This window comes from Equus asinus, chromosome 23, assembly GCF_041296235.1.
Source record: "Equus asinus isolate D_3611 breed Donkey chromosome 23, EquAss-T2T_v2, whole genome shotgun sequence".
Taxonomy (NCBI): Eukaryota; Metazoa; Chordata; class Mammalia; order Perissodactyla; family Equidae; genus Equus; species Equus asinus.
This window is the reverse complement of record NC_091812.1, coordinates 34,055,367-34,081,302: the sequence shown is the minus strand read 5'-3', so window position 1 is coordinate 34,081,302 and position 25,936 is coordinate 34,055,367. Positions and strand designations below refer to the sequence as shown.

At 42.9% G+C, this 25,936-nt stretch overlaps 1 protein-coding gene across 14 annotated transcripts in view; it reads left to right on the top strand.

Moving 5' to 3' along the window:
• Positions 1–25,936, top strand: part of TJP2 (tight junction protein 2) — a 111,743-nt gene that overhangs the window by 72,711 nt on the left and 13,096 nt on the right. For all 14 annotated transcript variants that reach the window (XM_070495357.1, XM_070495352.1, XM_070495349.1 and 11 more), the window contains 12 exons: positions 3,902–3,955; positions 7,276–7,400; positions 8,539–8,641; positions 10,045–10,624; positions 14,928–15,031; positions 15,662–15,815; positions 17,093–17,201; positions 17,306–17,421; positions 19,231–19,297; positions 20,140–20,290; positions 24,200–24,308; positions 25,466–25,676. In XM_070495357.1, the coding sequence (XP_070351458.1) occupies positions 3,911–3,955; positions 7,276–7,400; positions 8,539–8,641; positions 10,045–10,624; positions 14,928–15,031; positions 15,662–15,815; positions 17,093–17,201; positions 17,306–17,421; positions 19,231–19,297; positions 20,140–20,290; positions 24,200–24,308; positions 25,466–25,676 (1,874 nt within the window). In that variant the 5' untranslated portion in view covers positions 3,902–3,910. The remainder of the gene's footprint in view (positions 1–3,901; positions 3,956–7,275; positions 7,401–8,538; positions 8,642–10,044; positions 10,625–14,927; positions 15,032–15,661; positions 15,816–17,092; positions 17,202–17,305; positions 17,422–19,230; positions 19,298–20,139; positions 20,291–24,199; positions 24,309–25,465; positions 25,677–25,936) is intronic.

Below are 25,936 nucleotides of genomic sequence, written 5' to 3'. Positions count from 1 at the left end.
TTGCTGAGGAAGGCTGGCCCTGAGCTAACATCCCTGCCCATCTTCCTCTACTTTATATGTGGGACACCTACCACAGCATGGCGTGCCAAGCGGTGCCATGTCCGCACCCGGGATGCAAACCAGCGAACCCCGGGCCGCCGAGAAGTGGAACGTGTGCACTTAACTGCTGCGCCACCCGGCCGGCCTCTTCTTTGGCTGTTTTATACAGCAGTGTACCCCAAGTGCCACATAGTGGTTGCTCAATAAATATTTTTGAATGAATGAATGAGTGAATGAATGAAGGAAGGGTCTCAGTAAGGAAGGGTTTCCTCTGAGACTTGCAAAAAGTCACAGCACTGTGGGCTCAGCACGCAGGTGTCGTGTATTTTTAATGCTCAAAGGAGCTATTAAAATTTATTTTTAGTCCAATTTCCTCACCTTTAAAATGAAGATTTTATATTTATCACTTAGTTTAACAGAACACATATTCTTTTAATATTATGTTTAAGTCGGTAATGGTTTATGTCATAACCCATTAGCCCTGTGTAAGGTGAAGCCCCTTATGGTCTGATCAGTTTCATGTCAAGTTGGTCAGCAGCTGGCGAGCTCTGATTGATTAGGAATTTGGTTCAGTCCTATTGGCAGTAGGGGATTAATCCTCTCTCTGACAAATCTAATTTAAATTACCCCAGCAGGCAGCACTGGCATACTTAAAGACAGCAAAATCTCATTATGGAAGAACAGTCCGTTTCAAAGCCAGATTCTTTCTACTTGGACAACATTTTTAAAATGGAATTTTGTAGTAATTCATTTATTTGGCCAAATGATAAAATTTAAATCCAAAGCTTTCAAAAGGGAGTTTGCTGTTTTCTATTTTTAAAATAAAAATGTATTCCAAAATGTGCTCATAGAAAAATCTCTGCCGTACCACAGCTCCTGGGGAAATTTAACATTTTTTGGCGTTTATTCTTCCAGTCTTTTCCCTATATACCTATATAAATATATATAGTTATGAAAATAGGAATGAAAACAGTGATGGTTTGTATCTTGATTTTTTTTCTTCCCCAAATAGACATGTAAGTATAGATCTATAGATGTGCAACCAATCTCCAATTGTTGGGCATTTCATGATTATCTATTTAAAAAATTAAAAGTGGTTGTAAATAAATTTATACGTATGTCTTTGTGCAGTTGTGCAAATATTTCTGTGGAATAAATTTCTAGAACTGGAATTGCTTGACCAAGGAATATGCAGATTTTAGATTTTGATACATATCGGTCATTTGCCCCCTGGAAGGTTTGTATTCGTTTATATTTCCATGGCTTCCACCAACAACGGGCAGACCAGAAAATATAAAACTAACTCTCTTTCTCTCTCTGTTTAATTGGAAAAACAGTCATCATCATGAAGAAACTTTTTTTTTAGGTTATAAAGGTTTATAACATTGTGAAATTTCAGGTGTACATTTTTTTTAAAGATTTTATTTTTCCTTTTTCTCTCCAAAGCGCCCTGGTACATAGCTGTATATTTTTAGTTGTGGATCCTTCTAGTTGTGGCATGTGGCATGCCGCCTCAGCATGGCCTGATGAGTGGTGCCATGTCCACGCCCAGGATTCGAACCAGTGAAACCCTGGGCTGCTAAGCCAAAGTGGAGCACGCGAACGTAACCACTCCGCAATGGGGCCGGCCGCTCTGGTGTACATTACTTATCAGTTTCTGTATAGACTGCATCTGGCTCACCACCAATAGTGTAATTTTTTTTTTTTTTTTTGGCGAGGAAGACTAGCCCTGAGCTAGCATCCATTGCCAATCTTCCTCTTTTTGCCTATGGAAGATTGTTGCTGAGCTAACATCTGTGTGAGTCTTCCTTCATTTGGTATGTGGGGTGCTGCCACAGCATGGCTTGATGAGCAGTGTGTAGGTCTGTGCCCAGGATCTGAACCTCCAAACCCCGGGGTGCTAAAGCAGAGTGTACGAATTTAACCACTATGCCACCAGGCTGACCCTCTGTTTGCCTTCTTGGTTAAATTTATCCTTTGGAAATTCTATTATTGCTAGTGTATGGTAAAATCTGCCCCAATTTTTGTTTTTGTTTTTACTTAAATGTGTTTTCTGCCCACTGAATCAACAGATGTTGTTTTAAAGCTATTATTCTACTGACTTCACTTCTGTAACTGCTGTTAAGAAGTTGGCTGCCGTTGTAACTGTTCTTTTGTAGGTAATCTCTTCTGTCTAATTGCTTTCAAGATCTTTGTATCTTTTTTTGCAGTGAGATTACCATGTATTTTAACATGTTTCTTTAATTTACCCTGCTTGTGATGTACTGAAAAACCTGAAACATCTGCAGTTCGGGAAGAGCCTTTGCAGTATCGCATCTCTCCTCCCTCTCTTACCACCTCCTTCAGGAAATCAAAGACTCCTTGTAAGACTTCCTTACTCTTCACTTCTCTTTCCCACGTTTTTCACTCTTTGTGCTGCATTCTGGGCATTTTCTTCACATCTGTCTTCCTATTCATTAATTATTTTCTCAACTGTGCGCAGTATGTCATTTAATCTATTGTTTATCTAATTTCAAATACATTTCTTCATTTCTAAAAATTTTATTTGCTTTTTTTTCGAGTTTGCTTGGTTATTTTTGATGTTCTCTTGTTCTTTCATTATACATTGTTTCTCCTTTTAATTTCTTATAATAAACATGATACATGTTGTACATACTTTTTTTTGATCTGTGACTATTTCCCATGTTTCGTCTTTGATTCTCCTGTTTTTTTGTTGAACTCTCACTTGTGGTGACTTGTTTTGTGTGTGTGTTTAAATTGTGAACTCCTGTCTCTCAGATGTTTACCTGGGTGATTCTTCGAAGCCTGTTTTTAGCCTATTCTGGAGAGAATTTGCATTTGCCTCTGTGTACCTGAGTGGCGCCCCCAACACAGAACTGTTTTGGGTGTGAGTGTTTTTGAGGGGTGTGGGCATATCCATAACATGAATTTCACTCCCGAACCTGTGTGGCACAGGTCTGTTGATAGGAATTCTCTAGGGAGGTATTTTTAGTTATTTCTGTTCTACCCAGAGCCAAGGTTGAGACAGGCGAGCGTCCTCCTGTCTCCATCTGCCTGGTGGTGTTTTTCCCCCTAATTCATCCTCTCGGATCCGATCTCCAGCCTGTTGGATCCTCCAGTTTCTCTCTCTTCCCAGGCTCCTGTGTAAATGCCTGCTTCAGCGCTCACTTCTCTCTCTGGCTTTGAGCTTTCTTGGCGTTTCCAGGCTTTAAGGATTTCTCCTCAAAGGCAGTTTGACTTTAATGCATTACTATTATTTTAAAAACGATATCCACTGTTTTCAGGTTTTTCTAGGCATCTGTTTTGGAATATTGTCAGAAACTGAAGCCCCAGTGGTCTTTTTATGAAGGCATTTTCGTCTTGCACACCCAGCAATATACTGGTGGAGAAGGGGAATCCCACAGATTACCCAGTTGGGGGCGCTGTTTGTGATAAGACCGTGGATTCTTTTAGACATAAAATGCAGAAAACTTGCCTGGGAGATTGCCTTTGCTGGGGGATGGGGAGAGTGTTATAAAAAAAGAATGAAAAAATATCTGTTTGAAACTATCTTGATTTCTATTGGAAGGATTTTGGAGTGCTGATAATAAATGGGCTCAACACTTAATGTTCCATTCTTTTTAGGGTGTATCTCTCACTGTGCATTTCGCCGATTTTCTGGTCCTGTCAGGACTGCCATTTCATCAAAGGAGAGTGTATCTGAAAATAGATAGCATAATGTTCCTAAAAAACAGCAATTCTTGTTGATGTGTTGAAAGCGTGAGCTGGACTTTACAGTGAGATATTTTGAATTATAATTTTTGCTTCTGGCATTGAAACGTTTGTGGTTTTAATCAGGTTCGTTTTGCTTCTTTTAAAACAGGCCCCAGGCATGGAAGAACTGATATGGGAGCAGTACACCGTGACCCTGCAGAAGGTGAGTGCTGCGCGTCTCCTACAAGCTGCAGCTGTGTTCCTGAGTTTCTAGATCACGGATCTTAGTTATTTTTGCCCAAACACTTTTTTCCCCCCTTTGAAGCGGATAATGCTTCGTAGGTGATAGCTGGCAATAATTACCAAATTAACAAAGACCTGCATGCTACTATCTTTTTTGGTTAAGGTCACATAATATGGAAAATTATAGAGATTAATAGTGCATTCACCTATCTCCAGACAGAATAGGTTATGGAAAAAGAGAAAGGAGGGGAAGAATGGAAAGAACCCATACTGTTTAAGGACGTTTAGGTGGCCCCTACAACTTTGGTCATTTTAGTTATAACATATATGTAGCTTGTAAGTCCTTCAGTCAGTTTTAAGTCCAAACTAAATTTTTTTTATTAATTTTTTTTAAAGATTAGCACCTCAGCTAAGATCTGTTGCCAATCTTCCTCTTTTTTAAAAAATTTTTACTGAGTTTATGATAATTCACAGCCTTGTGAAATTTCAGTTGTACATTGTTGTTTGTCAGTCGTGTTGTAGGTGCACCACTTCACCCTTTGTGCCCACTCCCCACCCCACCTTTCCCCTGGTAGCCACTAATCTGTTCTCTTTGTCTACATGTTTAACTTCCACATGTGAGTGGAATCATACAGAGTTGTCTTTCTCTATCTGGCTTATGTCACTTAACATAAGTCCTTCAAGGTCCATCCATGTTGTTGTGAATGGGATGATTTATCCTTTTTTATGGCTGAGTAGTATTCCATTGTATATATATACCATATCTTCTTTATCCAGTCATCAGTTGATGGGCACTTAGGTTGCTTCCACGTCTTGGCTATTGTAAATATTGTAAATAATGCTGCAATGAACATAGGGGTGCATGGGACTTTTGGATTTGCTGACTTCAAGTTCTTTGGATAGATACCAAGTAGTGGGATGGCTGGGTCATAGGATATTTCTATTTTTAATTTTTTGAGAAATCTCCATACTGTTTTCCATAGTGGCTGCACCAGTTTGCATTCCCACCAGCAGTGTATGAGGGTTCATTTTTCTCCACAACCTCTCCAACATTTGTTACTTTTTGTTTTGGTTATTTTTACCATTCTAACGGGTGTAAGGTGATATCTTAGTGTAGTTTTGATTTGCATTTCTCTGATGATCAGTGATGATGAACATCTTTTCACATGCCTATTGGCCATCTGTGTTTCTTTTTTCAAGAAATGTCTGTTCATGTCCTCTGCCCATTTTTTGATCGGGTTGTTTGATTTTTTTGTTGTTGAGTTGTGTGAGTTCTTTATATATTATGGAGATTAACCCTTTGTCCTCTTTTTTGTTTTTCTTCTCCCCAAAGCTCCCCAGTACATAGTTGTATATTCTAGTTGTAGGTCCTTCTAGTTTTGGCATGTGGGACTCCACCTCAGCATGGCTTGATGAGTGGTGCCATGTCCGAGCCCAAGATCTGAACCAGTGAAACCCTGGGCAGCCGAAGAGGAGCACGCAAACTTGAGTGGTTAAGTGTGCAGACTTAACCACTCAGCCACGGGGCCAGCCCCAAACCAAATTTTGAAACATTGGTTTAGCAGTCAGGAGTGATGGGTTGTATTCCTTGTCCCCCTCCTGATTATATTAAGAGGTGTTGAGTTAATCTGATTTTAGTCACCTCCCCACCCCCCACGGGATTGAAAGTAGAAGTAATGCCACATGGAAATATATTTTACTTTATTTTTAAAGTCATTTCACAGGTATTGCCTCTCTTGATTAAATGAGGTAACACAAAGAGCTTCCAATACATGGAGTCTAGCACATAATTGTTGCTTAATAGATCTTAGCTCCATTCCTTTTTGTTTTGACAACAAAGTTCAAGGTAAGCATGATAGGTATTAGCCCCACTCGAGACGAGCAAGTGCGGAGTCTGGACATGATTTGTGTGTGGCTGAGCTAGACTCGAACTGCACTCGGGGTCCTGAAGTCTGTTCCATCAAGGTGCCTTGGTCAGCATCGCTGTGATTTTCCTGGGCCCCACAGGGGTCTTAGTCCTCCTCTGATTCCCTTCAGTCTCTGTCACTTCCTAGAGGGATTATAAGTTCCTCAAAGGGAGATTTTTCTTTCGACCCTTGGAACTGTGAACTTCAAACCCTGTCTTCAGTGAAAATTTGGTTCCTAGATAAATGTGTCTTAAGTTAAGCTGGATGGAAAAAAATAGATCAGTGCTCAGGTGCCAAAACCTCCTGAGCAGCAGTCACGGTTTCTTCAGTCCAGGGCTTCCAACCCCTTTAGGTCTCATTTTTCAACTCTAGCCATCTTCTACTTGCTCCATCTTCTGCTTGCTGTCTTGTGCCCTTCCACCAGCATTTCACATACTCTTTGAGTTGTGGACCCCAAATCGGCAAAGGCGAGAGACATTTTAGGCCTGGTATGAAGGATGAAGCTGCCTCTGCGTAAAAGCAGGTAGCAGGTGATGGTGCTGCCAAATTCAGAGCCATGTGATTAGCAGATAACAGCTCAGCCTGTTGTCGTCGTTCGTCATCAGTTGGCATCGTGGGCCCCACGTGGGAACTTTTCTTTGGGGGGAAGGTTTTTTCTTTTATTCCCTGAGTAGATTTTTACAGAATCAAACCCTGATTTAGGGTTATAGTCACACATACCTGTTATCATCTGGGTGAAAACTGGGAGCTTAGCTCTTTTAAACACTGAAATGAATTAGGATTATGTGTTATCTGAGTTCCCTGTTATACATTTCTAGACCAATCATGGATGTAATTAATCTGTGTTTCCATCGTATATGCATGTAGAAAAGAGTTTAAGACTTTGCTCTCTTATAGGATCTCAAAACTGAGTTTATCTTCAGATTTTATTTTATCTTGAAAATCTGTTTACTTCTTTTTCACCTTACATTAAAAAAACCACCAGCTCACCTAACGTAGAAGTTCAAGGTATACTTTAAAAACACGGTTTTAGCACGGACTCAGCTCAGGCCAGGACCGGAGAGCAGGGACGGTTGGTGATTAGAACAGCACAGCCCTCTTTGGACAGATGTTCTTTCCCGTCCCCAGCCAGCTTCTCATGGTAACTGCAGTCTATGCTATCAGTCTTTTCCAGCTTTCCCAAGGCTGTTTCTTTAGATAAGAAATTTCCCTTTATAAACCTGTCAGCTCACCACGATGATGCTTTATTTTGTTCTCATTTGTTTTCTGTAAACCCTCTGTTCCTGAGCTGTCTCTGGTTGTTGGTTTGACCTTTATTTTATCAGGTGCTTATAATAAATCCTGAAAGCCACTTATGGAAGGATTTTTTTTTTCTCTTAACTCTGATGAACAGGATTCCAAAAGAGGATTTGGAATTGCAGTGTCTGGAGGCAGAGACAACCCCCACTTTGAAAATGGAGAAACGTCCATTGTCATTTCTGACGTGCTGGCGGGTGGGCCCGCCGATGGGCTCCTTCAGTGAGTGTCCTTTCTCCGACCCCTAGCCCCTGGCAACCGCTCTGGCGAGCCCTAGACAGGGTGCTTTGGGTGGTGTGCACTTTTAAAATATTAAAAAAAGAGAACTTTTATATATATATAGAAAAGTCTTCAAATGGGAATTGAGACTATAACATACTATGTTTTAGCAATGCTAGACCTTTGGCAACAGCCAAATTTTGGAGGAAGGAGAGCAGTCATTTCCGTGGTAAGATAGTTATGATTATCACAATTATCATTCCTGGGTTTAGGGATCATTTCTGAACATGGAATATAAAAGTAGCATGGCCCCCCCCATGCCTACCCATCAGTGTTTATGTATTTTTAAATTTATATTCATTAATTTAATGGGGATACTCTGACTTAATGATTATCTGATTTGTAAGAGGGATGTGGAAATTGAGAAAATTTACTACATGAAAGTACAAGTTTTCCAACTGCCAGCCTTCTGGTCTGAAGAGATAATGCCATTTGAAAAGATGCATGCCCAAGTCCCCTCAGGATAATTTCTCAGGGCACCATCTCAAGTTGGCCAGATAGCCCCAACATTTAGGTTCTCTCAGCATTTCAGGTCTCGATGGTCCTATCAAAGTAAGTAGTCTTTACTACAGGAACCCAAGTAGAATTTTTTTTAAAGATTTCGGGGGATAAGATAAAGTAAGAGTTAGGGTTCTGTGACCTGAAAATTTCTTGAAGAATCTGAGGCAAGCTCTTGACTTCTTCCCCTCCTAAACACAAGTGGATATAAACCTATTTTGGGGGATATTTTTAGAGTTCCTGAAGTCCAGCTAGCACCTTGAGTGTGGAGGGCCTGATGCAGAAGTTCCATTTGTGTGCAGTCCTCGAGAATGTCACGTGCCTCCTGGAAGCACCCCGTGGTTTGGGTCCTTCCCCCAGGTGGTTCCCAGTAGACCCTGTCAGAAGTGGACTGAGCGGCCCCTGGGTTCCTCCCTCAGAAGAGCTCAGACCCAGTCAACTGATTAAGCCTCAGGAGTCATCAGACACTGAGCCCTTTAATAAGTATTTCGGGTCAGATTGCTGCTTCTATTTGTTCTTAAATAAACGATTTATTGTGAAGAGATGGGAGTTTTTCGCATCCCGTTTTTATTTTTGTTTGCAGAGAAAATGACAGGGTGGTCATGGTCAACGGCACCCCCATGGAGGATGTGCTCCATTCATTTGCGGTGCAGCAGTTGAGAAAAAGTGGGAAGATCGCTGCCATTGTAAGTTCCGGGTTCGGCTGCAGTTCGCCTCAATAGCGTTTTGTTTTTATGCCCAGAGGAAAATTACCACTTGCTTTTAAGCACTTGACAGAATTACGTAATCTAGAGGCCACTACTTCTTGTATCCTCAGTACTTTGAAGGGTGATGTTATGGATGATGTGAAGATGTATGTAAGTGATCTCTCCCTGCCTTTTCCTCGACCTTCTCCTAACTTCTTAAGACCAGTGATTCTTTTATCTGAGTGAGTTTGCCTTAAGACGGATTAGAGAATTAACTAGATTGTGAACAATAGTAAAATAGTATTAATTTAGAAAAAAATTTTCAGCTCAAAAGCTCGTTTGTAAAAAAGGCACAAACAAGATCTGTTACATCTTAATAGACTGGAGTTCCTTAGGAGACAGAGGCTGTCTATCGCATTCATTCATTATTCACTCACTCACTCATTCAGCAAACATTGGTTGAGGATCAGCTATGAGCCAGATGCCGTCCGGCCCTGGAGCGGGTCTGTGCTGACTGGGGCAGGTGGACACACGAAGTGAGCGTTGGAAGAGGGTATTTAAGGGTGCTGTTAGGGGGCTGCACCGGGGATGTGGTGTTTAATTTTGTTTTCAACCTTATATTATGAAAATTTTCAAACAAAAAGAAAAAAGTTCACAGACTAGTAAAATAAACACATTTTTTACAGTGTTAATATTCTGCCATCTTTATTTGATCTTTCTTTGTCTGTATGTGTACAAACACTGTACGTATGTTTAGTGAACCATTTGGAGGGAAATTACAGACATGCCAGTTGAGTCTTACTCACTTCAGCATGCATCTCCTAACTAAGGACATCCTTCTCCATAACTGTAATTTTCCTAAGAAAATTAGTAATAACTCTGTGGTATCATCTAATATCCAGTCCATATCCCAAGATGTCTTTGACTTTTTTCTTCCCCATCCAAGATCCAATCAAAGTTCACTCGTTGCATTTGGTCCTTATCTCTTCAGTCTTTTTTCAATCTAGAAGGGTCCCTCTTTCCCCTGCCTCGCCCTCTGCCTCCTTTTTTAATGACGTTGACTTTTGGAAGACTCCAGGCAGTCATAGACTAGAATAGAATGTCTCACTTGCTGGGTTTTCATTTTTATAACTTAGTGATTTAAAGTCCATTGGTGATTTTCACACTCTGAGTAGAAGCAGATTTTGGAGGCACTGTGCTCAGAGGTTTATACTCATTGTTGTCGTATTTTAGTCACAATCATGTGAAGTGTTTATGGTCCGTTTTCCAGATAGAGGAACCGGAGGCGAAGTGAGTAGGCGGGGACATAGGGTTTTACTCGAAAGAGAACCAGGACTCTTGACCACTGCATTCTGTTTCATTGTGATTGTCCTGTGTCTCCGCTGTGTTCGTTTTGTTGACAGGTGGTCAAGAGGCCCCGGAGGGTCCAGCTGGCTCCGCCGCAGGGCAGCCGTCCGCTGGATGAGGATGACCGGGCTTTTGAAGTGATGGACGACTTTGATGGGAGAAGTGCCCACAGCGGATACAGTGAGAGGAGCCGGCCCAGCAGCCGCGGTGGGCGCAGCCGCAGCTTGGAGGACAGCCCGGAGAGGGGGCACCCCCACGAACGGGCCCGGAGCCGGGAGCGGGACCGGAGCCGCGGCCGGAGCCTGGAGCGTGGCTTGGACCACGACGACTACGGGCGAGCGCGAGAGCGCAGCCGCGGCCGGAGCCTGGAGCGGGGCCTGGACCATGATGACTACGAGCGAGCGCGAGAGCGCAGCCGCGGATGGGGCATTGATGAGGCCTACAAGCGGGCCTACAGCCCCGAGGTGGAGTACAGCCGCAGGGCCCAGCCCGATGCCCGCTACGAGGGGTCCCGGAGCCGCAGCCGCGAGCACCTGTGCTCCCGCAGCCCCAGCCCCGACCCCAGGCGGCGACCAGACAGGCTGGATGCGGACAGGCCCATCGGTGTCCTGCTGATGAAAAGCAAAGCAAATGAAGGTAGTCATGCTTGATGAAGAAAAGCACTGTTGTTATAATACTAACAGCTAACTCCTGCATGTCGCTGACTGTGTGCTGAGCAGTGACCCGAGTGCTTTGCACTGTTAGCTCATTTCATCCTCACAACCACCTGACGATGGAATTCCTCTTAGAGCTTCGCTTTATAGACAAGGAAAGCGAGGCACAGAGAAGTTCATTGACTTGCACGTAGTTGTGTGTCAGCGGCAGAGCCAGTCTGCAGAAATTTGACCTTAAGCTACTAGTACAGTGGTTCTCAAAGCAGCTAAGTTATCGCCTGGGCCCTTGTTAGAAATGCAGATTCTCAGGCCCCAGCCCCACTGGTCAGACCCTGGGGTGGGCCCCCGGAGTCTGTGTTAACAAGCTCTCCTGGTGAGCCTGGTGCAGCTTAAATTGATCAAGGACAATACCGATTTTGACTTTTTGCTCTTTGCCAGGGCCTATGCTGAATATTATCTTATTGAGTCCTCACCAGGGCCCTCTGTGGGAGGTGGGAGACTTCATTCTTGTCTCTCAGGTGGGAATACAGATGCAGAGAGGTTTTTGGTACAGCCGTGCAAGAGGGGGCATCTGGCCATCCTGTGTTACTTCTGGCCGCGTTTGCACATACTTAGTCACATCCGGAATTCACTAAAGCCCCGTGCAGCAGCTAGAGATCTAGTTGCACCTACAGTTTAGTGAGGATTCTGAGTTGCCTGTGTTTTGAAGCCAGTAAGTAAGTGTTGGAGCTAGAACTCAGGCTGTATCTCCTGGAAATAGATGATAGGAAATAAGTAGATGAATGAGCAGGGCTTTAGAGCCCCGTGTTGAGATGTTCCTTGCGTCCATTCTTGGCTTCCAACTTTTCAAGTTCCTTGTAACTTACCTTTTATCTCGTCATGTTTCCTAATTGTTCTACTTCTTAGAGGAAAAAAGATGAAGGGCATACCTGAGACTGCAAAGTGAAAAGCTTCTTGCTTTTTAGGTTTAGATTTTGCATAGTAAATGGCCTATCAGATGAGGGGCTTTGCTTTCTTTAGTTCTGGAGGAGCATAAAGAGTTGAGTTACAGAACTAGGTTCCTGTTGAAATACCCGAAGAATAATGTAAGGACGTGAGTAATGGGGTACCTGCAGTCCAGTTCCAGAAGATGCAGGCCAATGTTGAGATTGCACTGTCTCTGAGGAATGTGCATCTCAGGAGGTTTAAGGATTCTGTAGAATCTGTATAACCGTTTATCATGACATATTAATTCATTAACCCCCAAGAGTTGCAGAGTAAAAACCCTCTGCTCCCAGATTAAAAGGCGGACTGTAGAGAAGTTTTGAGAAAGAAGATTTGAGAGATCCGATGCCCATTCTATAGGACTTGCCTCCCAGGTTGTTGAGTTACCCAAGACAATGCTTTCCAAACTTTTCTTCTTCCTCCCCTTCTTCCTTTTCCTCCCTCTCCTCCTGCCACAGAACGAACCACATCTTGCAAACAATCATGGATGCACTTACATATCAAAAACTTGAAAAATGTTGTGGAACGGTACTCACTCTGTGTAATGCAGTCTGAGAGGTTCTGTTACATTTAATTTAAAAATGCTGGCCGTAACTCACTAAATGGATTTCCAAACTAATGGGTTGTGACCTGTAATTTAAAAAGACATTTTCTGGTTCTGAGAGACTGTCCAAGTTATGCCTGGTGTAAGTAATACTGTCCTGGAAAAAAGGGGCTTACGTCTCTTTGCTGAGACAGCCTGTTATTCTTCCCGGGCTATTTTTCTTCCTCAAACTTGGAATTTGTTTAAAAAAAAAAAAAAGGTCACGCCAGCCCTGATGGCCTAGTAGTTGAAGTTCAGTGCTTTCACCACTTCGGGGGCCCGGGTTCGTTTCCCTGTCTTGGAACCCCACCACCTGTCAGTCAGTTGTCATGCTGTGGCGGCATCCCACGTACAAGAACTAGAAGGACTTCCAACTAGGATATACAACCATGCACTGGGGCTTTGGGGAGGGGAAAGGAAAGAAGAGGAAGATCGGCAACAGATGTTAGCTCAGGGCGAATCTTTCCCTGCAAAAAGAGAGTTCCACTTTTTAAAAGAGTTTTGTCACCTTTTGCTGAGATTACACAATAACTTAGCTGTCTCTGGCTAGAGTTGCATAAGAATTAATCTTTAAAGAAATATGGCAGTAGGTAAGACCTCCATTTGATAAGAAAAATATGATCCATTCGTATGACCAGCTATTGCGTTTCATGGGCACCAAATAGCCTTGCTGGTAAATCTTATAGAAGCTGGTCAGCTGATTTTTTTTCCCCCTTCATTTAAGAGATACCCATGCACACCACAGTAAATCTATTTGCAGCCGTACCAGTAAGAGTGCAGTTTTTGGGGCTGGCCCCGTGGCCGAGTGGTTAAGTTAACGTGCTCCGCTGCAGGCGGCCCAGTGTTTCGTTGGTTCAAATCCTAGTGCGAACATGGCACTGCTCGTCAAGCTATGCTGAGGCGGCGTCCCGCATGCCACAACTAGAAGGACCCACAACGAAGAATATACAACTATGTACCAAAGGGCTTTGGGGAGAAAAAGGAAAAAATAAAATATTTAAAAAAAAAAAGAAATACCTTAGACTCCCCTCTTTACACCCTGCCCCACAATATTAAAAAAAAAAAAAAAAGAGTGCAGTTTTTAACAGGAGAGAGGAATTGTTGACATATGAGAAAGAAGTCATCACTCAAACGTGTTTCAGCCTTCGGTCCTGGGCTGTGAGGCTGTTTAACCAGTAGGGAATTGTCGTCCGTGAGAGAAGATGCTGTCTTACCCATCTTTCTTGTCAGCTTCCTAAAGGGGAGGGGGTGGACCTCAGCACTTTTAATCATTGTGGTAAGATCTGATGTTAACTTACTGTGTCATTTAAATCATCTTTAAATCCACTTTATAAATTTTCTTTTCTTTCTTTCTTTCTTTTGGTGAGTAAGATTGGCCCTGGGTTGACATCTGTTGCCAATCTTCCTCTTTTTTTTTTCTTGTCCCCAAAGCCCCAGTACATGGTTGTGTATCCTAGTTGCAAGTCATTCTAATTCTTCTATGTGGGATGTCTCCACAGCATGGCTTGATGGATGTTGTGTAGGCCCAGGATCTGAACCGGTGAACCCCAGGTCACCAAAGTGGGTTGTGCGAACTTAACCACTTGGCCATGGGGCCGGCCTCCATAACTTTTCTAAATGGTAGAAAGTTTCTTTGTTTTGTAGTTATAAGAGTTTCAGTGCAGAATAACAATATAATAAAATTTGAATGTGGCTCTTTTAAAATCTGCTAGGTTGTGTTAGCTTCCTAAAATAACCAAAATTCATCCTTAAAATACATGGTTTACTAGTTTTAATAAGTAAAATCAGGATAGTTTGAATAGTATTTAAAATACCTTAAAATATGCATACTTGGTAAATACAGTGTTTTTTCTTCTGAGAGCATTTGAAAGTCCCTAAGCCCCAGAAGCCATGCTGGTTTTGGTTAAAAACTTTATTTATTGCTTTGCCTGGCTTTTTTACCCCTTTTCTTCACACACTGACTTTTCTTGAGTTCCAAATGCCACACAATCTGAATTGTTGCAGACGGAGAGTATACTGTTTGCAGTGCCTGCCTGTAGGCGGCTACATTGTCAGCAGAACATGTCTATTAAGATGGGCTGAGTTCTTTTTTTTTCTTCCCAACATTTTATTTTGAAAAATGTTAATTCTATAACAAATACTCATATAGCTTTCACCTAGTTTTACCATTTGTTAACATTTTGCTACATTTGTTTTCTTTCTCCTTCCATTTTCTCCTTTCTCCTTTCCCTCTCTCTCCCCTCCCCCCATGAATTTTTGGAACCACTTTAAAGTAAGTTGCAGGTAACGTAATTCTTTACCCCTAAATATTTCAGCAGATATTTCCCAAGGATAAGAACATTCTCCGACAGAACCATAATGCCATTGCTACACTTAAGATAAATAACATTAATATCCCTTTTAATAGATTTTAGTACAGTTCATTTTAAAGTTGCTTTAACATAAGGTAACCCACCTGCCACCTCTGCCCCACATTGGATCAAGGATCTAGTGAAGCTTCATGCATTGTGTTCTTTTTGTCTTTTCATCTCAAATAGTCCCTCTGCCTCTTTTGTTTTTTTATGACACTTTTTTGACAAATCCAAACCGGTTGTCTTACAGAATATCCCATGTGCAAAATTAATGTTTTCATAAATATTTTTAAGTAGTGCTAAAAAACCAGACTAAGTTTTCTGAACAAGTTGATGAAACGTGTGTGTATTTATGTGTTTTCTCCTAGAGTATGGTCTCCGGCTTGGGAGTCAGATCTTCATAAAGGAAATGACCAGAACGGGTCTGGCAAGTAAAGATGGCAACCTGCACGAAGGGGACATAATTCTCAAGGTGGGTCACGAGGGTAGGGGACAATGGGACTCATGCTTGGCTTCATAGTCTGCAGTTCCACATTCGAGAGCCAACACAGTGAAATGTTGTTGGGACCGGAGTCAGCAGTGAGGCAAAGGCTGGGGAGAGCAGCAGAGTGACATAATCTTATTAGAAAAACCAGACCTGGAGATTTGTAATAGTTTAATGTCAGTCCAAAAAAACCCTCAATGAATACTTTCTTCTTCCCTGTTTATTTAAAGGTTAAACTCTTATTCTCTAAACTGAGGAAAGATGAGAGCAAGAGTTGGTGGTATAGGAGTACTGAATATTTAATAGTTTTTGTAAACCTGTCTGGTCAGGAAACACGTTCCAGCAGTAAACCAAACCATTGTCTTGAGCTTGGAAGTTAAATAAATTAGCAGAGCAACTTAAGGACATTACAGCTCTCTCACGCCTGTGTCTGGATCCAGGCCGGCAAGGTCATATTTAATTTAAAGGATAATTTCTTTTTATTCAGTCAGTCATCCGGAAGTCCATGTTTATTTTGAATATCTGAGCAAAGCCTTTTTTGAAGGGGAAAACACAAATTTTCTATTTCGCTGTGAATAGTCGTATTGCATGTAACATTACTGTTCTTCATAAACACAGATAAATGGAACTGTAACTGAGAACATGTCTTTAACGGATGCTCGAAAACTGATAGAAAAGTCAAGAGGAAAACTCCAGCTGGTGGTGTTGAGAGACAGCAAGCAGACGCTCATCAACATCCCGTCCTTGAATGACAGCGACTCAGAAATAGAAGGTAAAGGAGGCCGTGAGCTTAGCTGGCCGCAAGGAAGGCTGCGCTTTCACAGTCTCATCTCTAGTTAGCATAGCCATCCAGCTACAAGTTATATTTCCGACAAAAACCTCTCTTTTAAACTTGAATTCCAAAAGATAAGTGTTTGTTGTTATTTTCTTATTAAAGTGTCTGCTGAAATTAGGTTTCCAGTATGGAATTCTGGTGCCCTGGTGAACTGCCGGTGCACTCTGATTTAGGCCACTGAAAACAAAACTTCTCAGTGAAAGATGTACGTACGAGCATTTCGAAGAACTAACCACATACATTTGTAAATTGCTCATTCTTGCACTTTCTCGTGTGTTTTTTTTTAAAGGGGCTTTTAATATTTCCAACAAAGAGAAGACAATGCGGAGGATAGCTAAGACAGGTAGACGCTAGAATGAAGAGTTAGAATGGCTGCATATTGTGGTATTCATTGATTAGCAACCGGTGTCACCTCTTTAATGAAGCTATGTTCATTTCTCCAACATGAATTATATGTCGGATAACATTTTAACCATGTAAAAATTACCAATAAAAATAAGTAATCATGATATTTCTTGCTTAACCATCTAATATTGCCTTTGTTCAGGAAAGTTTAGAAAATATTAAGTTGGCAAGTTTGAAAACAGACTCCGTTGATTTTTAAAAGAATTACTTTATAAAACCTTAAAACTTAGTTTAATTTCCATTATATCAAAAGTCTAACCAATTGGTGACTGCCATGAGTGCAGTGCGGGAAAACGAGTGGAGTGTGAGAAATGTTCCCGGCTTGCTGGGAGCTTAGGGTTTATGTCCTTGCTGTTCAAAGCGTGGTTCTCAGGCCCCCCAGCAGCAGCATCCCGGAGCCTGATAAAATTGCAGCATCTTAGGCCCCACTGCAGGACAGCCTTATTCTAACCAGATCCCAGGTGATTTTTATGCACATTAAAGTTTGAGAAGCACTGGCCTGTGTGGGTAAAAATGAGTATAAACATATATGATCCAATAATTGAACTTTGACTCTTCAGTAGCAGCTTTGATGGAAAGTATAATGAAAGAGGCACACAAAATTCTGAATTTGGCTTCCTCTTTATTAATTAATGCCTTTCCCTTCAAACTCTCAGATTGTTTTTTCAAGTGAAGACTATTAGACTAATAGCACACTTACTGCCTGCCTCTCTTCCATTTCCCACGCTTCCTTACCCAGAGAAGAGTATAATTTCTGGTACAGGTCTTAAATATTTTATTGAACAGTCTTTGCTTATTTTTGAAACTAGATATCTCAGAAATAGAGTCAAACCGATCGTTTTCGCCAGAGGAGAGACAGCAGCAGTATTCCGATTATGATTATCATTCCTCAAACGAAAAGCTGAAGGAAAGGCCAAGGTGAGATGATGTGTATTTCCCCTTGCACCTGCCACTGTGAGCGCACACACACAGTGTTTGCAGATCACTTATGTTGCGAGGCATTAACATGGTATGTGCTTAAGTTCAAGAGAGGACATGCAGAACAGATGGTCCAGGATGGGCGCCACTCCCACTCCCTTTAAATCCTCCGGGGATGTTGAGACCAGCAAGGAGCCCAGACACCAAGAGGAACCCCCAGGTGAGGCTCATTTTCCACAATTGTGTTCAGAAGTATGTGCTTAGAAATTCCAGGGGGTGGCTAGAAGGAGAGAGAGAAATTATTTTAAAAAATCATTCTCATATGGAAGAGGCATTCCAGTCTCTTTCTCTTTTAATCTTGAAAAAGTATGAAGAATAGCTCTTTCTATATGCCAGTAGATTGGTCACATTTTGTTATATTTGATTAGTCTTGATCCTTTTATCTCTCATCCCTGATTCCAACCTGAGCTGTTTCTGCTCACAACACTTCTGGCACCAGTTGTGTGGGTTTTTTCCTCTACCCAACTGTCAATTCTTGAATTCTCCAGTCGCCAACTGGATGTCCTACAATTCGGTTCAGTTCTCACACTGACAAGCTGGAGTTAGCACAGACCCCCACAGGTTAAGGACTTGGTCCCCCAGGATGCCTCCACGTCAGACATCAATCGAAATTCCCAGGTTACCACCTGTACTTCTGACCGAACGGCTCTAAACTAGGGGTTCCCACAACGCCCTCCTCAAGTTTGATAAATTTGCTAGAATGGCTGACAAAACTCAGGAAAGCGCTTTACTTTGTTGCCGGTTTTTGGTTTTTTGTTTTTGTTTTTTTTTTTGAGGAAGATTAGCCCTGAGCTAACTACTTCCAGTCCTCCTCTTTTTGCTGAGGAAGCCTGGCCCTGAGCTAACATCCGTGCCCATCTTCCTCTAATTTATATGTGGGACACCTACCACAGCATGGCGTGCCAAGCGGTGCCATGTCTGCACCCAGGACCCGAACCGGCGAACCCCAGGGCCGCTGAGAAGCGGAACATGCGCACTTAACCACTGTGCAACAGGGCCGGCCCCATGTTGCCATTTTTTTTTAAATAAAGGATCCAACTCAGGAACAGCCAAATGGCAGAGATGCCTAGGGGAAGGTGTGGGGCGAGGGACACAGAGCTTCCACGCCCTCTCCAGGCACACCACCCTCCCGTATCTCAGTGTGTTCACCAACCCTCAAGCGCTCCACACACTATCATTTATGGGTTTTTATGGAGGCTTTGTCCTATGCGTGATAGATTATTTACTCCATCTCCAACCCCTCTCCCCTCCCAGAGGATGGGGCGGTGGGCTGAAAGTTCGAAGCTTCTGATCATGGCTTGCTCTTTCCCCGTCCTGAAGCTGAGAGTCATCTCTTTACAACCAAAGACACTCCTTTCATCCAGGAAATTCCAAGGGATGAAGGGTTCTGTGTTAGGAACTGGGGTCAAAGAGCACATATTAGAGCAAAAGATGCTCCTGGCACCCCTGTCACTCTGGAAGTTACAGGGATTTTAGGAGCTCTGTATCGGAAACTGGGGACAGAGACCAAATATATATTTCTAAGTACATGTCACTTTTTGTCATATTTGATTAGTTGAGTTTCTTTTGTCTCCTGTCTCTGATCTCAACCCCATCGCCTAACCCCACCTCCACCACCCTACAGTTATCATCATGATTTTACACACATAAATATTTATCCATGGAAAATATAGCATCGTACATGGTTTATAAGTTATGAAAAATGCTCTCTTCTTGTACATGGAATTAGGCACCTTGCATTTTGGAGGTTCATTTTTCTTCTCACTTACTTTGGGAAACCATTGGTTCCTGTTAATGCCTCAAAATTAAACTTTATTTCAAAGACTTATTTCATTTGTTTGATTTGATGACATATATGTAGCGTAAGGTACACACTGGAAATTTCTGTGGATTTTGTGATCCTTCTGTTTTGATACGAACAAACTCCCATTAGTTCAGGTTGACATCAATAGATGTTTTTAATCCACAGCTCCTCAACCAAAACCAGCCCCAAGAACTTTTTCCCGTCCTAGTCCTGAAGATGAAGCAATATACGGGTATGTATTTTAGTCTCTCTCTTTTTTCTTTCCTCTTCCACACAGCTCTGTCTTCATAACTGAAATTGAGAAGAATGGTGTTTTTAAACTACAGATGGTGATGCTGCATATAATCAGCCACCTTTAACCAACCCCTACTGCCAGTGTTTATGAGGAAGAGAAATCATTTATAGGAAAAGTAAAATGTCGAGTGGGTGAACTTTGTGATGTTAACTTTATCTGCTGTCTGCTTATCTGGCTGCTTCTCCAGAATGTGATTCAGAATATTTGAGTTTTCCAGATCAGCAGCTCCCAGATAGGAGGAATATTGCTGAACTGCGGTGTCTCAGTCGGGTCTGCATGACAGGAGGATCCCAGCATGTGGAGGGCAGGGAGACATGGCACGGTGACATGCACTTGATAATGACAGGCCCTGGGTCATCGGTGGTCAGGAGCAGCAGCTCCTGGAGTAGGATTTGCTTCCCTAGACCCAGGCTGTGTCTCCATTTGACAAGAGCTCTATGGTGGCGGCAGGATTTCCTTTGGAAGAATCCTGAGCCAGGAGGCAGATGGCCGCAATTTAGCCCCAACTCTGCTCTTTGTTGCTTTCTCGTCTTGAATGAGCTTACGTAAGCATTCTGTATTTCTGCTGCTTCTTCACTGGTAAGGTGGGCCTACTGATGATCGTCTCACAGTCCCAAGGAAGATAAGATTGTAGACTAGATGAGAAAAATGAGAGAGACCTTTTTAAACTATGAATCACTCTACAGATAGAAGAAATCTGATCTCAACTGCTGATGTTGGTTCCCCTTTACAAAAAACCCACCTCCCTTCTTTCCTTTCTGAAACTGAACCCATTACAGCCCCAATACCAAAATGGTGAGGTTCAAGAAGGGAGACAGTGTGGGCCTCCGGCTGGCCGGTGGCAACGACGTTGGGATATTTGTGGCCGGCATTCAAGAGGGTACCTCGGCGGAGCAAGAAGGCCTTCAAGAAGGAGACCAGATTCTGAAGGTAATGAAAACCCAGCATGTTTTCTAGAAGTTACTGGGAAAGAGTGGGGTTTTCTGGAGAGGCAAGTGGTCCAGCTTGGGAAAATTGACTGGCTGTGGTTTTGTTGATGCTGAGCCTTAAAGTCTCTGTTTTCCTTGAATGGGTCCTGTCTCCTCAATCCCGGGACCCAAAACTCCTCCCTGTGTCTCTGGGATTTTATAGTATCGCAAGACCCTTGCAAAGACTTTTATTAGTTTGGCAAAAAACAATTGTGACTCTAAGTAAAGGCCTAGGAGGAAGGTCTTTCAAAAGGTCTTGCTAATGTTTGGTTTTAGTTGACTCCCCTGCCTGGTTGTCACTCTTAAGGCCGTGTGCTGTAATTGAACAAAGGTGGGTGTTGTCATCAGATCGTCCCGTTTGAATCCATTCCCAGCGTCTCATTAGTTCTGTGCCCCTGGCTCAACCTCTGAAACTCGGGTTTCTGTATCTGTTCATTGAGGATAAGGGTCCTTCCTTGTGGGGACCCTGGGGAGATTAGAATAGATAAGACTCACAAGGCACCTGGCAGAGTTTCTGGCACAGAGTAGGAAGGTCAGTGTCCATTCTTTTTCATCATTGGGAAACAGTAAGTCGCTGCCACTCAATATGTTATTTACATCTAGAATTGTCCAGGAAGGGGAATTCCCGGTTAATCAAATATTGATACTTTTAAAGTAACTATAGGTTTGTATCCACCTGTTGGTTTTAAAGAGTTAAAAAACGATAACCCACTCAGCTTTGACTGAGTTTTATTTTTGACTGTATATTTATTTATTTATTTATTTTTGACTGTATATTTATTTATTTTTGACTGTATATTTATTTTATAAAATAAATATAATGTGTTTTCCATTGACTTTAAAATAAACTTCAGGAATGTCAAGCACCTTTGTGGCTAAAAAGAAGAATATGAGGGAACTGTTTTCACCAGAATTTCTGCTTCTGAAAACTTGCAGTTCTTATATCTGAGGTTTTTATCATCAACTTTAGTGGAAAATCCATGTGTAATCAACTAGGGGTCTGGAAAGACCATCTAGGTGCAAAGGAGAAGAGAGAAGAAGTTGCAGAGTTCCTGAGGGACCAAGCAGCAGAGCCCCAAACAGGCGCTCCTCGTCCTTCCTGGCTCCTGACCCCCTGCGGTAGCCCAGCTTTCTTTTCTGGAGCAGATGAAGGGCAAACCTTGATCAAGAGCTTTGCTGAAGCTTTCCAGTGACATTCTAGACCCTCTTTGGCTCCGGTCAGCATCCTAGAAGACTAAACGTACCTGGGTGAACTTCGTGGTACCACACGATCCTAGGAAACACCACTTGCCAAGTGTTAGGGATGAGAGTCCCGTCCGGGTGCCAGCTCATACCAGTTTACTCCTAGGCTGATGCCAAAGAAGAAAAAGCCTGTTTCCTAACTAGTGTGGGGCCATAGGATGTCAGCTAGCAATTTGGAATCCTTTGCTCCTGGAGGTTCAAGGATAAAATATTTTTGTACCACAGGGAAAAAAAGATTTTCTGGATTTCCATGAAAAAAATAGTGAATTCACCTAGGGGCTTGACGGATCTCTGTGTAAGTCGTTAAAGATGGGAGAGTCACTTCCACAGACAAGAGTCATGGTACGCACATTTATACTTAGGAGTTTTGTTTTTTGTTGTCACGCTGGTGACAAGGAAGACACTGTGGGAACCGGCTTCTTTTGCAATAATCCCACATGGAGGTCAGGCAATAGACGGTTCTCCTTCTCCGGCGTCAGTTATCTTCTGTTGACTCCAGAAGGAGCCCTCAGTTCTACAAATCGGTGAAAACGATTGAGTTCGCCTACCAGGGCGGAGAAGCTGCTACACGATTGTAAGCTGTAGCTGACACAGAATCATCTTCAGGCTCACAGTAGAAGTAGCTAGATCCTGCAGACCACTAAATAGGTAACGAAAGAGGATATTTATTGGAGAGGACTGTACAACTTAACCTTCAAGTATCAAAGTGCTACCCTGGCCTTTTTCACTTTAATTTGTTTCGCTGCCCCTTTTCATGGCCAAATTGAATATACATGGAGAACTAGGTGCATAGACTAGACACATTTTTCTCTTGTGGATTTTTTTTGGGGGGGGGGAAGATTAGTCCTGAGCTAACATCTGCTGCCAACCTTCTTTTTGCTGAGGAAGATTGGCCCTGAGCCCATCTTCCTCTATTTTATATGTTGGATGCCTGCCACAGCATGGCTTGATAAGCAGTACATAGGTCTGTGCCTGGGATCTGAACCAGCGAACCCCAGGCCACTGAGGCAGAGTGCACAAACTTAACCGCTACACCACCAGGCAGGCCCCTGTTGCAGATTTTTTTAAGTGCACAACTCTTCCTTTTGTCAAGGTGACAGGCTTACATGTGAATGAAAGCATGTGTGCTCTGCTGTGGCAGAATATGTGCCTTATCAATAACAGAAATGTATGTGCTTTTGTGCTTGGCTTGACTATCTCTTTATTGTTTATGGTATTGGTTGTCATTTCTCTTTCGGAAACTTCTGTGAAATGGAAAAAAGAAAAAAGCTCCTAAGTTTGGTTATTAACTATGTGGATTCTAAAAATGTAGCTTCCCTGTGTACTTTAATTTTGAGAATTACAGCTTTGGGCTTGATGGAGGGTCAGTCTCAGGTGGCCATAGAGATGGAGAGAGGGACCTCCAAGGTCTTCCCCCAGCCCTAGGGCCCTGTCTTATTTAAGTAAACAAATAGAATCATGAACAGCATATGAAAGCATACATGTGGCCATGTATAGAGACAGGTGTAGTATACCAATGGCACAAGAAAGGATTCGATTCCACAGGCAGTGATCCCTATTAGGGAATGGAGAGATGGGGGGACAGTTATCCTGAACAGAAGTATGTTTCAAAGGAAAAGTTAATGTGATTGCTTTAGCAAATCGCTTTATTTTAAAAGCACCAAGTAAGTTTTAGTCTAATGCCTATTTTCACTTAGTCATAAACTCTAACCTTAATTAAATTAGGCTCAGTTAATCATCTTTTTCCAGTAATAAAGCATTATTCTTCGATTAAAAGGATTCTGCAGTCCTCAATGATTGAAGAAAATCTTCTTTTCACTTCTGTAATTCATTATTAAAATATCAGGTACTTTAAAATAATTTTTGCATTTTACTAATTCTGTTTTAAAGGTACAGAACTGAGATTTCAAAATGTCTTTTTCTTTGTGTCACATTTCAGTTTTACTTTCTTTCTAACTCATCTTCCAAAAGCTATTTAGAGTGTCCGCTACTTAATCAATGAGGAATAAATGTTGTGGGCTCCTTGCCAGAAATAAGTGTGTGCCAGAAGCTTAAATATATAAGCCTGTATATTAGGCTAATGGTCTTCAATTTCATAAACATATTAAACACCTAAATTTAGTTGATACAAGCTAGAGGAGAAAGGCAGACTTGGTCAGAATTCTTATTGTCACGCTTTTATTTGAATCAGTTTAAAAACAGTGTTAATACCTTAAGCTGGACCAGCATGCTTGTTTGCCATAGACCCCACCACTACCTATTGCATTATAGCTCTCTGTTCCATGATTGCATGTTATCCCCTTGGCTACCTCTATGGGAGACTCAAAGAAGAGAGGGAAACAGACACAGCCACAAGAAACTCTAATGGGATCCCGTGGCACATCCTTGATGGACTGGCATATCCCTAAGGGGTGGTTGGTGGTGTGAGGAGCAGGAGCGGGCGGTGATGCTCGCACAGCCCAGGCCCACAGCAGGCTGCTGCGAGGGTTCGAGCGGGCACACTGAGGACTGCCTTACATCTGAGCTCTGCTCTGGGCGGGTCCTGATGAAAACAGACAGACAAAAAGTGCAGGTGGCACCTTTTTATAAACTCCTTTTTTTTTTTTTTCCTGTTTGCCCTTCCTGTCAGGTGAACACGCAGGATTTCAGAGGGCTGGTTCGGGAGGATGCTGTTCTCTACCTGTTAGAAATCCCCAAAGGTGAAGTGGTGACCATTTTAGCTCAGAGCCGAGCCGATGGTGAGCACGTTTGGTCATTAGTTTAATTGGGAGGGGAGGGGAGGAGATGAGAGAGGTATCTTGGCTCCAGAATAGGCTAATCTGGATATTGAAAAATTGGTGGTTCTTCACCCTTCATCTCTGGGTCACAGGTGTGTGGAGAAAATTCGGGTACTATTTAACTTTCTATAGAAATGTTTTCTATGCATCCACTGAAATAATTTCACTAGTCGTGTCAGTTTGGAATAACGCTGCTTCTCTGAGCAGTGATCTGTCCTGAAGCACTGCCTGGGGTTCTTAATGAGTTCTCCATGCGACAGATGCAAGGGCCACACCTGCCATCGGCCCCCACGCTAACCCTTACCATCTGACACGTGGCTTCCCCTTTCCAGGCCTCATTCCCATCTGTAAAAAGGGAGCTGATTGTATCTTCCCTGTCTGCTTCCAAGGGTTGATTGGCAGCTGTTTTAGTTAAGATTTTCCAGAGAAACAGAACCAACAGGATGTTACACAGGGGAAGGGCGGGCAGAAAGAGGACGAGAGATTGAGTTTTATTATAAGGAATTGGCTCACGGTTATGGAGGCTGGCAAGTCCCAAGATTTGCCACGTGAGTCAGCAAGCTGGAGACCTAGGAGAGAGAAGGGTTTAGTTCCAGTCCAAGTCCAAAGGCCTCAGACCCAGGAGAGCCAGTGCTGGGGGTGTCGTCTGAGGGCCAGCGGGCTCAAGACCCGGGAAGAGTCAGTGTTTCCATTTGAGTCTGAAGGCAGGAAAAAAGCTAATGTCCCAGTTCAAAGGCAGGAGGAGTTAGCTTTCTCTCACTTGGGGAAGAGTTCACCTTTTTGTTCTATTCAGGCCTTCAGGTGTTTGGATGAGGCCCACCCACATGAGGGAGAGCCATCTGCTTTACTCACTCTGCTGAGTTAAATGTTAACTTAAACAAAAGCACCCTTGCAGACACACCCAGGATAATGTTTGGTCAAATATCTGGGCAACTCATGCACTTAGGTATTTGTCCTTCTTCCTTCTTGATCTGTGGTTCCCTGGGGCCTGTCCACTGGGTTCACTGAATGAAGAGAGGGGAAAGAGGGTGATCAGAGATGGCAGAAGCTCGTACCTCTTCAAGAAAAGACCTCTGGCCAGGCTGAATGCGACATATGACGGTGCTTTTGTCTTTCAGTGTATAGAGACATACTGGCTTGTGGCAGAGGGGACTCGTTTTTTATAAGAAGCCACTTTGAATGCGAGAAGGAGACTCCGCAGAGCCTGGCCTTCACCCGGGGCGAGGTCTTCCGAGTGGTTGATACGCTGTACGATGGCAAGCTGGGCCACTGGCTGGCCGTGCGGATCGGAAATGAGTTGGAGAAAGGCTTAATCCCCAACAAAAGCAGGTATCTGGGACCACACACTCCCACATGCCCCTCTTAAACCTTCCCCCCACAGATAAACCGCAATACTTCCCCTCCGCCCCCTGTCGGAAAGAAAGCCCCACGTGACTTCGTTATTTGTCCTCATGTCCTCTCCCACCATCTACGTGTTGTTCATGAGGCGGGGCCGGGAACTGGGGAATAGCCACCAGCTGGTTTGCTGTATTAGCATCACGTGGTTGGTTGGTGCACTTGGCTGGCGTTGAACGACATCCTGAGGAGCA